General features: G+C 47.1%; 1 protein-coding gene across 1 annotated transcript; it reads left to right on the forward strand.

The window, feature by feature from the left end:
- The first annotated feature begins 6,897 nt into the window (after window positions 1-6,897).
- On the forward strand, window positions 6,898-9,273 carry IER5 (immediate early response 5). The gene has a single exon (XM_081219031.1). It carries the CDS (start codon window positions 7,141-7,143, stop codon window positions 8,107-8,109), a length of 969 nt encoding a protein of 322 aa, XP_081075157.1. The 5' UTR covers window positions 6,898-7,140; the 3' UTR covers window positions 8,110-9,273.
- The last annotated feature ends 7,243 nt before the right edge of the window (window positions 9,274-16,516 follow it).

Here is a 16,516-nt window from a genome sequence, read left to right on the forward strand (position 1 = left end):
GCGTGTAGTGGAAACGATGCAAAAAGTATAATGGAGCATCTCTCAGCACTTTATATTGTTATTGGGAAATAAATACGTCCACATCAAAGTTAAATAACTAACATGTGAGTAAATAAAATACAAAACAAAAACATAAGGGTGTCATAAGATAACAAGTGGTATTGTGGTTTTAAGTAACAAATGAATGTCAGGTTATCAGAGTGTGTGTGCCCAAGTGAACACATTGTAAATACCAGTGGCCATGGAAATTGGAGGAAATTGTGGTGCAGCGTTTGGGCAGGAGGGGGGAGTGCATTCTGTTGAGGAAGCAGCAGATGAGACGTATACTTTTGATTAGACCTGCCCAGCTGAGGAAGAGGTGGGGCATTTATGTTGCTCAGGGTAGTAGAAAGGTTCGAAAGACTTGCCTAGATTCATTGAATCATAGAATTCTGTACCTGAAATGATCCTAAAACAATCAGCTAGGCCACTGGTTCTGAAACGTGGCTGCACATTGTAATCACCTACAGAGCTTTAAAACATCCACTGCCTGGGTCTCACCCCAGAGATTCTGATTTGAGTCATCTGGGGTGAGGTCTGGGAGACTCGATAGTTAAGGCTCCCCAGGTGATTCTAATATGCAGCCATCTTCTGAGGACCACTGATTTAGCCCAACTGCCCAATTTTACAAAACAAGGACCACCTGCAAATCTGCCCATGCACAGCTGGTAAGAAGCCAGGCTCTGTTCCCCCATTCCAGGCTGTTTGTCTTTAACAATGTATGTAGTACTCTGAAGACCAGGCCAGAGGGTTGGATTTTTGCCATAAAGGTCATGGGGAACCACTGAAGGTTTTTGTACAGGAAAATGGCACACTGAAAACAAATGGTCCTGCAATTCCAGGTGGACTTCAGAATTGAAAAGAATCAATGCACCCTAAGAACGCCTGAGAATGAGGCTGTCCAAGTGAGTAGGCTTTCTCTCTGACATTTGTGTGCACGTTTGTATTTTGGAGTTTAAAATAATATTGTGATAATTTGTGTGTTATCACATTCAGATACATAGAATTGGGCTTCTCTAACTTTGTGGCTACTTCTCAGTTCTAGAAAGAACTTTCTTCTGGCCAATTAGCTCTGTTTTTTACATTTTTCTTTGATTTTCTCCTCACCTCTACAACCATCTAAGTGTTTCATGTTTCACTTCCCTTTCACTTTATCTTTCCTTTGCTCTCCCTCTTCACCAATCAAGGACATTTGTTAATTACTCACAATATGCTCATACATATTTATATGTCCACACCTCCCTATCCCTTTATTATCCCTAGGGCAGTGTTGTCCAATAGAAATATAATTAGAGCCACATATGTAAAAAGAAACAGGTTAAATTAATTTTAATAATTTTATTTAACCCAATATATTCAAAATTTTATCATTTCAACATGTAACCATTCTTAAAAACATTAATGAGATATTTTACATTCTCTTTTTGATACTAAGTCTTTGAAATCTGCTATGTGTTTTACAACTACAGCATCAGTTTGGATGCTAACCATTCAAACCTCAAAAATATGACACAATCAAGTTGGGTTTCAGTAAAAGGATTTTATGTTGTTTCAGTTTTTAGATTTGAATGAAATAAAATGTAAAATTCAGTTCATCCGTTGCGCTAGCCACATTGGCCTAGGGGCTACAGTATTGAACAGTGCAGGTCTAGGGTCTTCTATAGTGGTGTTTTTTCATTCTGTGGCTTGAGAGGGTACCATGCTCATTTTAATGAGTTTGAATGCTCTACTTATTGAGGGAATTTGTTTTTCTTCGGAGTATTAAAGGAGATGAGGTATGACGAAGATGATCATAAAAACATCCTAAGTTTCTCTGAACCAACATACAAAATTTAGAACAAGACAGAGGGTGGGGCTGTAGCAGTTTTGGAAGGGAAACGGGGAGGAGAAAAAAAAAGACAGGCAGGTATTGGTGCCCACCCCTGGTTGAACGCTGTGTTTTTTTTAATTTATTTTATTTTTTTATTTTTGGCTGCTTTCGTTGCTGCGCGCAGGCTTTCTCTAGTTGCGGTGAGCGGGGGCTTCTGTGCCGGCTTCTCACTATGGTGGCTTCTCTTGTTGTGGAGCACGGGCTCTAGGTGCACGGGCTTTGGTAGTCATGGCACGTGGGCTCAGGAGTTGTGGCTCACGGGCTTAGTTGCTCCACAGCATGTGGGATCTTCCCAGACCAGGGCTCGAACCTGTGTCCCCTGCACTGGTAGGTGGATTCCACTGCGCCCTGAATGCTCTTTGACGATAAAGAAATTCTATAGTTGTCAAGCTGCCAAGAGAAAAAAAAATGTAAAATATGCCAGAATAACGAGAGAGAAAAAGTTGAAAAGTGGATTTGCCTGTTCTCAGAAGAGCAAGAGGAGTATTATTTACAAAAAAGTGCTTATAATATATTTCTGTGGAGCCTTCCTCCTGAAGAACTCAGGATGCCATACAAATGATTATTCACTTACATAAGCAACTTTGACCAAAAAGAATTTCCAAATGTCCTAACATTGAAAGGTAGGACATAACGTTATTTCACTCACCCACTTCTCACCCACGGTTACTTCTCACAGAGCTATTGTTTGCATTATCCATAGTGGGTTTGCATTGTTCTTACACAGACTAGACTCCATTTAAGGCAATATAAGCTCTGTAATCATCTGATAGTAATACTTAGTCTTCAATTCATCATGCAAACGAGAAAGTCAACAGCAGTGGGCAGACAGGCGCTGTGTTAAAAGGAATCCTCGGGCCAGAGCCTAGACAGTGCCTGAGTGGGGACAGCTGTGGCCAGCACTCAGCACGCTAATCTGCTCGTGCCCCAGTGGAGAAGATGGAGGGTGGAAGGGCAAGACAGACTTGATAGACATCCTCTGGCCAGTTCTTCCAGAGCAGTTGCTTCCTCTGTCCTTCTGATACCCTCAGTGTGTCTCATCGTGCTACCAACTTTTTTTTAACGGAGAGAATCCTAAAGATTGATGACGGCAATTTCTAACTCTGCTTTCTAAAGCTTAGAAGAGTACGTTCTATACTTCCCCTTTTTTTTTCTGATAGGTGGAGGTGAAGCTTGCTAATCATGAGAGCCCGGGTCCTCCAGAGATGAGTTCTCAAGGTTCTGTTTTGTTCTTAGGATTAGAGGAACTCCTGATAATAAGAGCGATCAGGCTCAATTTCAAGTCAGCAAACATTTATTGACCATCTATTACTTGGTATAGTAGAAAAAGCATTCAGAATTCAACAAGTGCTAACAGCACACCTACTATATGCTTAGTACTGAGCTAGGCACTGGTATAATAATAACAATCACGATAAATAAATGTTTTAATGGCAGTAGGAACTGTACTAAACACTGTAGGTTTTCTTTTTTTTTTTTTTTTTTTTTTTTTTGTGGTACGCGGGCCTCTCACTGCTGTGGCCTCTCCCGTGGCGGAGCATAGGCTCCGGATGCGCAGGCTCAGCGGCCATGGCTCACGGGCCCAGCCGCTCCGCAGCATGTGGGATCTTCCCGGACCGCGGCACAAACCCGTGTCCCCTGCATCGGCAGGCGGACTCTCAACCCCTGCGCCACCAGGGAAGCCCTGTAGGTATTCTTATAATTCCCATTTTACACAATAGGTGACTGGGGCACAGAAAGATGAAATAACTTGCCCGTGTTACAAAACATAATTTTCTTATTTCACCTAGATGTGAAATAACTTTCCAAAAGTCACACAACAGGTAAGAAGAGGAACAAGGTAATCTAGCCCCAGAAGCCCACACTCGAGCTTTAGAGTTAAATAGGTTCGGAGTTGAAGCCCACCCTCTCCACCTACAGCTGTAAATTACTTAACCTTTCAGAGTCCTAGTTTCGTCACCTGTAGATGGAGATAATGACATGGACATTCAGAACTTTATAAGGATGATACATAATGCCTCTATGTGATTAGCTCAGTGCCTGGTAGGCAATATCATTATTAGGAATTCATTAGTTCAAGTGCATAATCACTCAGTATGCACCTGGTATGGTCATCCCAAGTGTTAAAACCTTGAAATTCTTCCATGCCAGTTGGCAGAATCTCTTGAGTGCCCCCCTTCCAGGCCACGCAGCCCCTCCTGTAGGAGCCTGCCCATAACCCCCAGCACTGTAAGGGCCTCCAGGACTCTGTCCTGATGGTCAGTGCCTGTATCCTACAGTTGTTAAATATTTTCACTATCTCCTGGCTACAAATATGAGATGGGCTCCTGCCTCTGATGAGAGCACAGTTTCAGAGGGGCCCTGGGCATGACAGGAGAAAGTAATGAAGACAGTGATGAAGGAGTCTGCTTCCACTGTGGAGGATGGAACAATGTCCAGCTCAGGTGGGACTGGAAGGCTTCCCCCGAGGCTTGCTCTATCAGTGACCTGTTTGGGTGGGTGAAGGCATCCCATATCATCACTAAAGTTCCTTTTGTCTCTAGGCTTTTTCATTCTTGCTACCTCCACCTGGTTCAGACCTTTATTACTCTTTGCCTAAACTCCCGCAAGAGCTTTATAATTAAGTGGTCCCCTTTATAATTAAGTGGTAATTAAGTGTACTGACCATTTTAGAATGCATTCTGAGGTTCTCTTACTCAACAACTTTTAGTAGCTCCCTGTAGGAGGCTCCATCTCCTCATTGAGGCATCCACAACCCACTACCATGTAACCCCAGCTTCTATTTCCAGTCTTTTCCACTTACTAGGTGCCTGGCATCTCTGCCAAATGAGGTGTTCCCTACAATGGACTCTGTTGCTCCTGCTGGTTGGAACTTGTGGAGCCCACCTCAGGGTTTTTCAACACCCACCTCAAATACGACTACTTTCTCCCATCTATGTTCCTTCCTTCCCCAGCCTCTTTTTCCACCCCAAGTCATGTGAGGAGTGGTGTGTTCTAATAGCTGGCATCCACTGCTAGTTTATTATATGTCAGGCTGTTCTAAGAGCTTTGAATGTGTTACCTTGTTTTCTGCTCACAAAAACTCTAAGAGGTAGACACTATTATTATCATCTCTATTTTCAGATAAAAAAGTCCAAGACAAGTGAAATAATTTTCCAAAGGTCACACAGCAAGTAAAAAGTAGAGCTGGGATTCCAGCTCAGGAAGCTTGTCTTCAGAGCCTGAGCTCTTAATGTTTTATAGTGACGGCCAGCTCTCAAAGAAAGAGAAAACAGAAGAAAAAATTTCTCATGTTATTACTCAAAACACATGGCTTGCCTTTGTAATTACTTGTGTTGTTATTTTATCTCCTTCTTTACGCGAGCTGAAAATTCCTAGAGGGGAGAAATTCTGGGTCTCATGAACTGGTGTCTGTTGTCATTAAGTTGTGGGAATAGATAATTACTGAGCCATCACATCCTTTGGGGGCCTCGTGATTATGAATTAGCCATAATCAAGCCCACCTTTCACTAACAGTTTTCCTAACTAAATACACTACTTGGCCAAACCCTGATGCAAGATCAGGCCAGTGTTCCACGTGGACTCCAAGAAAACTGTGTTTAGTTTTTTTTTGCGATACGCGGGCCTCTCACTGGTGCGGTCTCTCCCATTGCGGAGCACAGGCTTTGGAAGCGCAGGCTCAACGGCCACGGCTCGCGGCCCCAGCCGCTCCGCGGCACGTGGGGCCCTCCCGGACCGGGGCACGAACCCGTGTCCCCTGCATCAGCAGGCGGACTCCCAACCACTGCGCCACCAGGGAAGCCCCTGTGTTTAGTTTTATAACTCAGATTGTGGCTGAGAGTTGTCATTCATCAGAAGATGCTGCATAATAGAGCAGATGTGTATGTGATTTCTCCTTTTTAGAGTTGGATAAATTAAAGCATCCTAAGGTTATTTACCAGAGTCATCAGGCAGGTTTGTGGTGGAGCTTAGGTTGGACTAACTCAAACTGACTCTCCAGGAACCCAGTCTAGGACCCTGGACAACCCTGTGCTGTAAGGATCAGTAAATAGACTAAGTTGTTGAATGATCAGAAAATTCCGCAACACTCTTCCCCTATATTTTTACCTTGACACAAAATAAAATTATGACATCATGATGGGAATACAGGACTTCTCTATTTGTATTTTTAGAACTTGTTAGATTTTTCCAAGGATGGACTGGTCAGTCCTCGTGTTGAAGAAAAATCATTGTGGAGAACGTGTACCACCTTTCATTGTAACTGATGTGACAACTGTGTTGGTTCTAGAATCTAGAGAACAAAGTGATAGATGCTAGCTTTAGTGGAGAACCAAAAACTTTGTACGTAGACACAAAGCCTTGATAAGCAGTCAGAAACTTTGGAACTTTTAGAACTCCCTTTTTCTTTCTTCGGTGTTAAAATTGACAGGTGCTAACGAGTGTATGTGACTCTAGAAAGCAAGGGATTTATCCAAAATTAATATCTGCTCAATATCTTGAGGTAACACTATTTGTTATCCAACGGTATCCTGTGCCACGTTTTGCCATCATCTCCATTTCTATCAGGTTGCCCCGGAGCTTACGGGTGTGTGACGCCTTGCAAACGGTAGCGGGGGAGGGAGGAGTGTTGATCAGGGAAGGATCAGGACTTTATTGCAGAGCAAAGTCCACCACCATACTCGGGTGAAAGTTCGAATGGTTTAGTTCGCTTTGGTTCCGGCAAGTAGCGCACAGGCCAGCAAGTTTAAGTACAAACAACACTGTGGCCATCCAGCCCCCCGCCGCTCGGAGCACTGGCCCCGACCCGCCGGTCAGCGGTAGCGCGCGTCGCCCCCTTTAAGAGCCTGCTCCGCGGGACCAACGTTCGAATGGCCCTGGCGCCCCTCCTCGGTCTCCGATTGGTCGTGCGAGGCGCACGAGGGCGCGCCGATGGGCCCCGGAACGGTTGGCGGCCTTTCGCTATTGGCTGTCGGGAGGCCTTTATAAGGCGCCCAGAGGCCGGACTACCCTCAGTTAGCGACCCGACCCCAACCTGGCTGCCAAGCTGAGGTGGGGAGGGCGCAAGAGCCAGCGAGCGCGTCGCCGGAGCCGTTTCTATTTGGAGTCTTCAGAAACCCAGGTTCCACCCCCGGGGCGGACTCGTTGACGCCTATCGTTCCCGTCTCCGTTTCGGAAGGTGGGTCGGGGCTCACTCCCTCACCTCCGCGCCAGCCCTGGGAAGGCGAGGCAGGATGGAGTTCAAACTGGAGGCTCACCGCATCGTCAGCATCTCCCTGGGCAAGATCTACAACTCGCGGGTCCAGCGCGGCGGCATTAAGCTGCACAAGAACCTCCTGGTCTCGTTGGTGCTCCGCAGCGCCCGCCAGGTCTACCTGAGCGACCCGTGCCCCGGCCTCTACCTGACCGGTCACCCGGGGGCCCCGGCGCTGCCGCAGCAGCCTGGGGATTCGGTGGCCGGGCCACCCGCGGGCTGGGGGGAGCCACCTCCGCCGGCCGCCTGTGCCGCCTGGCCGGAGCCCGAGCCCCAGCTGGAGCTCCCTGCCGTCCCAGAAGTGCCACGGGCGGGTGACGCGGAGCCCGCGGCCTCGGTGACGGGCGCCGGGGACACTCTTCAGAGCGGAGAGGCGGAGGCGGCGGAAGCTGCCTGGCGCCGTGTGGAGGGACCGCGAGAGACGGCGGTTGGAGGAGCCGGGGTTCCCGCCGGAGGCTCAGACGTCTTCCCCCAGGGGCCTGGGGCAGCGCGCCGCCCCTGCGGCTGGCCCCCGGGGGACGAGGACAAAATGAGCGCATCTCCCCGCGTTGACGGCTGCCGCGCGCCGCGCCCCGCCGGGCCCGAGTCCCCCGTCTGCCCCAGGAAGCGCGGCGCGGAGGGGGTGGGCGGCGGCCCCGCGGACTGCCCGGCGCCCGGCTCGACCCCGCTCAAGAGACCCCGCCGGAACTCTGAAGAACAGCCGGGCGGGGCGGCGGCGACAGCCGCGCAGGAGGAGGAGGAGGAGATGGAGACCGGTAACGTGGCTAACCTCATTAGCATCTTCGGTTCCAGCTTCTCGGGACTCTTACGGAAAAGCCCCGGGGGCGGCCGGGAGGAAGCGGAGGGAGAGGAGAGCGGTCCGGAAGCCGCCGAGCCCGGGCAGAACTGCTGCGATAAGCCGGTGCTGAGAGACATCAACCCTTGGAGCACTGCCATCGTGGCCTTCTGAGCCCTCAGGTCCCCGAGCGGGAAGGAGATTGAGCAGCGGGCGTCCCGACGTGAGGGCTGGGCCTCTCCGGCGCAGTCGGCGCCGAGCGCGAGGAGGAGACCGGGTGCCGCCCCTGCCCTCGGGCTTGGCGGCCGGCTGTGCGGAGCCTCTCGGGTCTCCTCTTGGGACTGACTGGGCAGTGTGAGGCGTGTCGGAGGAGCACGATCGTGGACTTTTGTGTTTGTGTCTGTCAGTTTGTCTCGTTGAATTAAGACTGTTTTGTCTGTCTGGAGTGCATCGCCCCTTCCCCTGGGCTTGGGAGGTTGGGGGCAGACGGGGACTTTCCGCCGCCGGCAGCGCCGAGAAGGAAGCGGCGAGAAAGGCCGGGGCCGGGGAGTTCCCCGTTCGCTGTCGGGGGAGGAAGGGACTTTACACAGACCCCTCGCGTGAAGCTAGAACCGCACCGGGGCCAGGAGCGGCGTTTCCTCACAGGATTTCCTCAGACTAGAGGGATTTCGTCTGGACTAGGGGCTTGTGGTATTTCTCTCCCTCCCCACCTTTCTCTCTCCCTGAAGAAACGTTTATACCCTGTGATCACTCTGGGAAAGGGGAGCGTTAGCGGCCCTTGTCTTCCCCACAGGGAAAAAGCTTGATGAACTTTCACGGCAGAGTTCAAGCTTGGAAATACGGAGTTTATAGAGAAAAGATTTATTTTTTAAAAGCTCTAGATCAGACCTACTACACAGTGCTTTTAAAAACTGTTTAAGGGGGCTTCCCTGGTGGCACAGTGGTTGAGAGTCCGCCTGCCGATGCAGGGGACACGAGTTCGTGCCCCAGTCCGGGAAGATCCCACATGCCACGTAGTGGCTGGGCCCGTGAGCCATGGCCGCTGAGCCTGCGCGTCCGGAGCCTGTGCTCCGCAACGGGAGAGGCCACAACAGTGAGAGGCCCGCGTACAGAAAAAAAAAAAAAAAAAAAAAAAACTGTTTAAGGAAACAAAGTTTACAGACAGCAGCCCTAAGTGGAGAGACCTTATGGGTTTGTAGATAGTGACTCCAGTCTTTGTTGTATAAAGGTTGGGGGAGCTGACAAGGTTTTTGTACAGTATTTTCTCCTTCGTTGTTTTGATTTTTGTATAAAAATGTAAGTTTACGTGTCTAACACGTATTAAATATTTTGAAGCAACTTCACCGCCTCCTTGTCTGTAATCACCTGTCTGGGTTGGGAGGGAGGAAAGTGGGAGGAGGGGAACTATGGTCCGCGTGGAAAATTGAAGGTGTGGTTCTTAATATCAGTTGTTCACAGACTGGGGACATTGTTTGCTGGCTTCACTAAGTATCTAGAGAGACACGTTTAAGCGTTCTCCTCCACATCAAGAGGAGTGCCCTTAGATGCTAATATCATTGGTATGCCAGTTTCTTGAAACCTGCCACTGCAATTGCCTTTTCTAAAGTCTAGGCAATTTGATTTTTTTACAGCCCAGTCTTACAGTGTCTAATATTAAATAACTTAAGTGCCAACTTCTGAAGCCCTTCTCATCCATGGAAGTGTTTTTCACTAAAATTTTTAGTTTCCTGTTAGGTAACATGGGTCATCTTTCAACTTTGTTACTGAAAAAAACCTGACATATGAAGGAAGCTGATGAGACTGACGTGCCCAGCTGGATCAGGTCTACCTCTGCATTCCAGTGGATGTCAGGATGGAATTTTCAGTGCTTTAAAAAAGTTTTTTTTTTAATTATATCTGTAGAAAGTAAATGCATCAGTGAAAGGAAATAGCTTGTGTCAAATTAGATAAGGACAGTAGGCCAAGGAGGGCGAGACAAATTTATTTAGCAAAACCTCTTGATTGGCTTTTGTCACCCAGATGGTGACATCAGTGTTTGGGCCATGGTAAACACTTTGATGACAGCCAACCAACTCATCTATTGATTTTTCTTTTAATACAATTACTGCATTCAAGAGCTTTTTGTCTAAGGCAAAATGTTCAGTATTTGAAAGGCATTCAATAGTCTATTTCAGAAGCAAATCAGAGAATGGTGTCTTAAAATACGGTTGATAGCACTTTAAAAGATGGAATTGTTCTAAAACATCTTATGAATAAATTGGGTGTTTATGAGATGGGAGAAATTGAGGAAACATTAGACTAAAGCTTTAAGAAAGGGTAATTTCCTTTGGGCAGAAGGAGCATATGAATGGTGCCTTGCCCTCCCTAAAGTCCTGATGTCATAGCCAAGTAGGCCCGTGTTTTGATATTTATTTATTAGTGATTCATTAAGCCTAAGGAACTTTCTACTTTATGCTTCATCACCATAAATAATATATTCATAGAATTAAACATTCCCTAATCAGGGTCTTGTTAAAATTAGTTTGTTTTTCTTTCAGAGATTAGTTAAGTTCTGTTATAGCCACAAGAGATCTGTTGAGTGCTGGCTGCTTAAACTGAAGTTGTCCAGGGCCTTAATTCTGCAAACATTTCCTGTTGCTAGAAAGTAATGATTATGCTTGAACAGCTGTCTCAGTGCATTTTTACATTTGAAAGAGGGTAACATTCGGTGTGTTTAAGTTGATGTGTTTTGGTTGAGATGAAAATCCCCCATTGATCCTTGTTTTCACATTTAGATGAACCATGGGACCATGTGTCTGCTTAATTTAGAGAAGGTAAATGGACGTTTTTGATAGGGAAATACAGCTTTGAAGGAAATCAGTAAAGATCATTATCTGTTTTTTTGTTTTTTGTTTTTTTGTGGGTTTTTTTTTTTTGCGGTACGCAGGCCTCTCACTGTTGTGGCCTCTCCCGTTGCGGAGCACAGGCTCCGGACGCACAGGCTCAGCGGCCATGGCTCACGGGCCCAGCCGCTCTGCGGCATGTGGGAGCCTCCCGGATTGGGGCACGAACCCGTGTCCCCTGCATCGGCAGGCGGACTCTCAACCACTGCGCCACCAGGGAAGCCCCATTATCTGTTTTATTGTAGAAGCAGTATATGTCATGCTTAGAGCTGGGACCTGGAGCCAGACTTCCTGGGTTCGTATCTTGGCTCTGCCCCTTATTAGCTGAGGGACCCTGGACAACTTACTTCATCTCTCTGTGCCTCAGTTTTTTCGGATATGAAATTGAGATAATTGTGCCTACCTCACAGAGTTGTGAAAATTAATGTTAATGCCCCTAAAGTTTTTAGAAAAGTACCTCATATATAGTATAGTAAGCATACAATTGTTAGTTGTTAATGTAGAAGTTCTATGTATAACTCAGGTCTATTATGGTCAAAGAACTGTGTATATTTGTAAGAAAGGAGGGGAAAGGAGAGTCTGTCTTTAAATTAATCCTATCTGTGAATTCTGGGTTCTTGTATTCTTGTTTTTCTCTGGACACTTGGCAGTCCACAAAGCTTAGAATAGTTTTGCTGTTCTCTACGTCTCACACCAACCCTGTGACTTTCCTGATTGTCTCAAACAACTCTACTTTCAGGGAGGAGTAAGCTGGAGTGAAAACACTCAAGGAACAAAGATCTTGTTGACACACAAATGCTTTCTGTGGATGAGTAGAGAAAAAAATAGCCCACAGAGTTGTTTTTAGCCTGAATTACTTGAGCATTGAATGTTTCTTAAGCCCGTTAATTGATAGGTCCTGGAAAAGAGCCTTCCTGGTGCCAGGATGGGGTTATCAGATTCAGTGTGACTAGAAACGAACCATAGTTTTAGTACCTAACCACTTCTTGACAACTCTGGGAGGGAGTTTTTTGATCAATTTAACCTTAGGTCTGGTCCGGGAAGAAATTTTTTTCCAGATGTTTAAAGTGCTTTTTGACAAGTACTACAGGAAGATCACATCAATAGCGAATAAAGGTGGTAAGTCTTAGTACAATACTTCTCAACTGTGTCTCTTTAAGCCTGTCTTCCTTCTCAGAAACCACTGATTGTATTTGGGGAAAGGAGCTAATGATAGAAAGCTGGAAAGCTTGAACTGCCCCTTCAGAGTGACTGGCTTTGCTTTAAGGCACCTAACGGAGGAATAATAACTCTTGCGTTCCTACCATTCACCACTGATTAGATTTTGGGATGAGAATTGGAAGGGAACGGGCCATCTAACAACTTTGGTAGAATGCATCTCAGAATAGATAGAGTAAATATCGGGAACAGACTTCATGATGACAAAACTCTATTTTATCACTGGATTGGTCTGAGCCTCTTCAACTTGCTAGGCATAACAACTCAGCTTAGAGCCTGTGAGATGAGGTCGAAAGGCTAATACCCACTGTGACATGCAGTCTGATGGACGTTTACTTCCTTATACTTTTTTAAAGTAGAGTTAGTTCAGTTCACTGAATAACCAAAGAACTTCTGATCTCTTGCCCTAAATATTTTATTCTTGTCCTATTTGTGAATTTTTTATTCTCCTAGTCTTGCTTTTATCCCAGCAGTTCCTGAAAGAAGACGAGAATGAAAAGAAACGCTGATCTAACCCTCCCGTGACTATGAAAGAAGCCTTTCCGATTAGGTACAGAACTCTGGTGGGGAGTGAGGTCTGCTTCCCAGGATTCCTGGCACTCTTTCCAGTAATGAGCAGTTTGTCTCTCAGCCTTTGAACCATTGTTCACATTTAAAATTCTACCCAGTGGAAAGCCTTGGGAGGAAAAATAGAGTAGAAGCAGAGTTGATGTTAGGAATCATTGTGATCTTAACTCACGGCCCTAGGAGTTTTTCAGTAACAATTCTTGAGGGTACACTAGAGAAGAGAAAATGTAAGAACAAAAAGTGTAAAAGGATACGCACATCTAGCAGAATGCCCCCTTCATGATCCAAGCACAGTTTTCCCCAATGCCTACCACCATCCCCTGCCCCAAGTGGGAATGAGGGTTTTAAAAATAAAATCTCTGTCTAGCTGTTGCTCTCTCCCAGAGGAATATAGCCCGATTGGGATGTTGCTGGACTGTATCCTGGGGTTTATCTCAGACCTTTGGAATTCTACAAGCAGGGAGGGAGAAGCCTCCAGGGACTGGATTCCTGACAGGGCCTCTCCCTCTCCCCACTCTGCTGATCAGCACCAGTCTCCACTGCTGGGTGCTGCCCGCGTCGGGGCAGGTGAGAAGGAGTCTTGGCTATCAGCTTTGGGGAGCTGCAGAAAGAAGGGCTGGTCCCGGTCATCACCACCGAGCCTCTACAGTAGCAATTCTCTTAGGAGACTGGTATAAAATAGGCCTGTTGATATTTGTTGGTAGATCTACTTATTTTATATAATCAAGTTTTCTGGGACCTGGTCACACGAAGTCTCTGTGTGATAAGCCACATCCCTAACTTACAGGATGAAGGTGAGATGCAGCATCCCCTTTTCGCCCCTTCTAGGCACCAAGTCAGCCCTGATTCCAGCCCTCTGCTTTCTCCCTGGGCTTTCAGGACTGGGCTTCTGTCAGGCTGCTCCAGCCCAATCATTCCCCTAGATGCCAAGGCAAGACTCCTTTCAGTTTTTCTAGAACTTAGAGCTGTGCCAAAGCTATGTGCTTCCACCTGGTTGTTCTTCAACTCATTTGACCTCTCAAGTCTTGGGGCAGGGCAGCTGCTGGCAACTTGCTTTCTCTGAGGGAAAAGAAAACCATTCTGTTCCCTCTGCTCAAAGCACTGAAGTTGTCTCTGAGGGCAGGATTTCCTTAGGCTACTCCCCACACTTGATGCCTTTCCTGAATCCAGGACACCACCCATTAAGAGTCTTTCTTCAAATTGATCCACAAGTGCATGGCTCTTTCCTTCTAGCCAGTCACAGCACCATCCTGCCCTTTGTGGCACAGATACTTTCTTCAGTGCTGTAGTTGTTTTGTCTTTCTGTCTCTGCTGGGTCTTTCTAAGATTCCCCTCCCTCCATCCTCTTCCGAGGGCACTCACATTTATTGTTTGCCTGGGGAAGGGAAGAGCTGGGATTGGGAATGCTACCACCAGCTAAGCAGGAGCAGAGTTGGATTTCTTGACCTTGAGACTTGCAGTTTCCAGAGACTCTGCCCCCCAGGGATCAAGCCACAGCTGTGATTGCTGGTGGTCCAATCCTGGTGCCTCACCAGACCCCAGATTCCAGCATAATAGCAGGGGGTGGGTATGGAGTATCCATCTTAGAAACAGGAGCAGCCACTGAAAACCGGCTTGGCTTGGACCAGATGGGGGAAAGGAGAGGCAAAGTCAGCGTAGCCCACATGTGGGCTACACAGATTCCCCTTGCCTTTGCCGGAACTCCCAGTGCTGCCTTCTAGAACAGAAAATGGATCCCCAGGCCTCCTCTAATGGAGAAGTCCCAAAGTGCTTCTTTCCTCTCTAGGCTTTGATTGATTAATAGAAACTTTCTACAGTGAGTTAACAGAAGTGGGAGTGGGAAATAGTTACAACCCGTTGGAATCATGCAACAGAGGTGATGGGCAGCAAGTGAGCTGGAGATCGTGAAGAGAGACTGTGGGGTGGGAACAGTCATGGATGGGGGGGAATCGCCGGGGAGTCACGTTCTCCAGGGCAGGAACGCCCCTCCCACTTTCTTCCCCCTGACTTTTCTCAAGCTGCACCACAGCCTCCTGTTTTCTTCAGACAATTTCCAAGTTTTTATTTTTGGTTTGGGAAAGGGTGAAAGTACCTTGACATCTGCATTTATCAGCACGAGCCTTCTCTCTCTCTCTCTCTCTCTCTCTCTCTAACTGCGTGACCTACTTTACAGACTGGAGTTGCTTTTATTTTTATGGCCATGGGAGAAATCCCTGAACCCAAAGATTCAGTTTCAGAAGCTGAACTTAGAGTACATGGGACGCTACGCTGAGGTCGTTATTACTCTGTGATTTCTGTGGTTTTCTCCCCTCACTTCACTCACTCCCTCTTCAAAATGTCTTTTAAAAGGCGCTCCTAGTCTGCACTGCTGAGAACAGCTGTAAAGATGCAGTGTGTGGACGATTCCAGCGCGTGGGCCGGCGCAGCTGTCTGCTTCTCAACCTTTTAGTCACCTCAGCATGAGGTATCTGGCCTCCTAACATGGAGTTTGCCGCTCCTTAAGGCTCCTGAGCTCCCCTGTGAGAGGGGGAGACAGAGAGGGGAGGGTCTCCTACGGATCAGTCAGGAAAGAGGAAACAAGGTCCAGAGAGTGAGTGGGACATCTTGCCTGGGCAGGTAAGAACCCAAGCAGAGGCCGTGTTGGAATTCACCCTGGACTGGGATCCCTCTGAGCCAGGGACTTGTAGGCCAGAATCTGAAAATGTGACTCACTACTTGGAGAGTCATTCATCTTTCTTGGTTTCTATCTGTAGTAAAAAAAAAAAAAAAAAAAAAAAAAGTATCCACTTGCCTCACGATTGTGATCTGAAGATAAATTAGTGTTTGTAAAGCAAAGCCCGAAGATATAAACAACTCAGCTCTGGGTTCCATCAATTAAGTATTTACAGGAACACCCGGAAGGAACTCATCAGTAGGGAATACAAAGATGCAAACAACAGGATCCTGGCCCTCAAGTTGGGTTACATTCCAGATGAGATGCAAAAACAACACAGAAACCCCCCAGAAAATCTGACCATAGGTAAGTGTGATCTAGCCCCTGGCTCCTCAAAGTATGGTCCTTGGACCAGCAGCATGGGTCATTTGGGAGTCTACCAAGAAATGCAAAATCTCAGGCCCCACCCCAGACCTACTGAATCTGCATTTGACAAGATCCCCAGGTGATCTGCATAGTGCAGTTATTTCCTCTGATGGGGGTGGTGGTGGCAGGGGGTCAGGTGGTGTCTAGCTTGACCTTCTCACCTTGAGGTCACTCAAGCCTGGCTCCCTCTGGCCATTCCTTTCCTCATACACTGCCTCCTGCCCCGTCGTGGGACTAGCTGCAGGCTTCTGCGCCTTTTCATATGCTGCTCTCCAGGGGGAGCAAGGCTGAGTTTAGGGATGATCCTTAAAGCTGACAGCATAAAGAAACTCTGCAGGCAAGAGAGAGGGGCAGAAGCTAAGGACCTAGTGAAGGGGAAGCATGAAGTTAGGGGCTGGAGTAGGAAGAAGGCTTTGTCAGCAGAATCACAGTTTGTGGAAGGGTGGGTGGGGATCAGGCTTCTACAGAGGGAGATGGGCAACATAAAAGTCACGGAAAACAGGAACATTGAACTAAACATGGTCATTGGTGAATTTTGAGAGAGATTCAGGTAGAAGATGGGAGAGAAAACTTGATCATAAAGGGAGTGGGAGGAAGCATGTGGAGGCTCCGGCTGTAGCTTCGTACCCAAGAAATTTGACGTAAGAGGCAAAAGAGCACCAGGATGATAGCTAGAGAGGATATGGCGTCAATTGAAAGGGCCTGTTGAGGTGAATGGGGTTTGAATATATAAACCACTAAGTAAGTGTCTCTTATCAGAAGGAATAAACAACTTTCTTTTCCTTCTCCTGTCAAATAAAAGGAGACTGGAGATGCTAATAAATCACTCCAGGGA

This window comes from Mesoplodon bidens (assembly GCF_964165515.1).
Source record: "Mesoplodon bidens genome assembly, chromosome: 2".
Taxonomy (NCBI): domain Eukaryota; kingdom Metazoa; phylum Chordata; class Mammalia; order Artiodactyla; family Ziphiidae; genus Mesoplodon; species Mesoplodon bidens.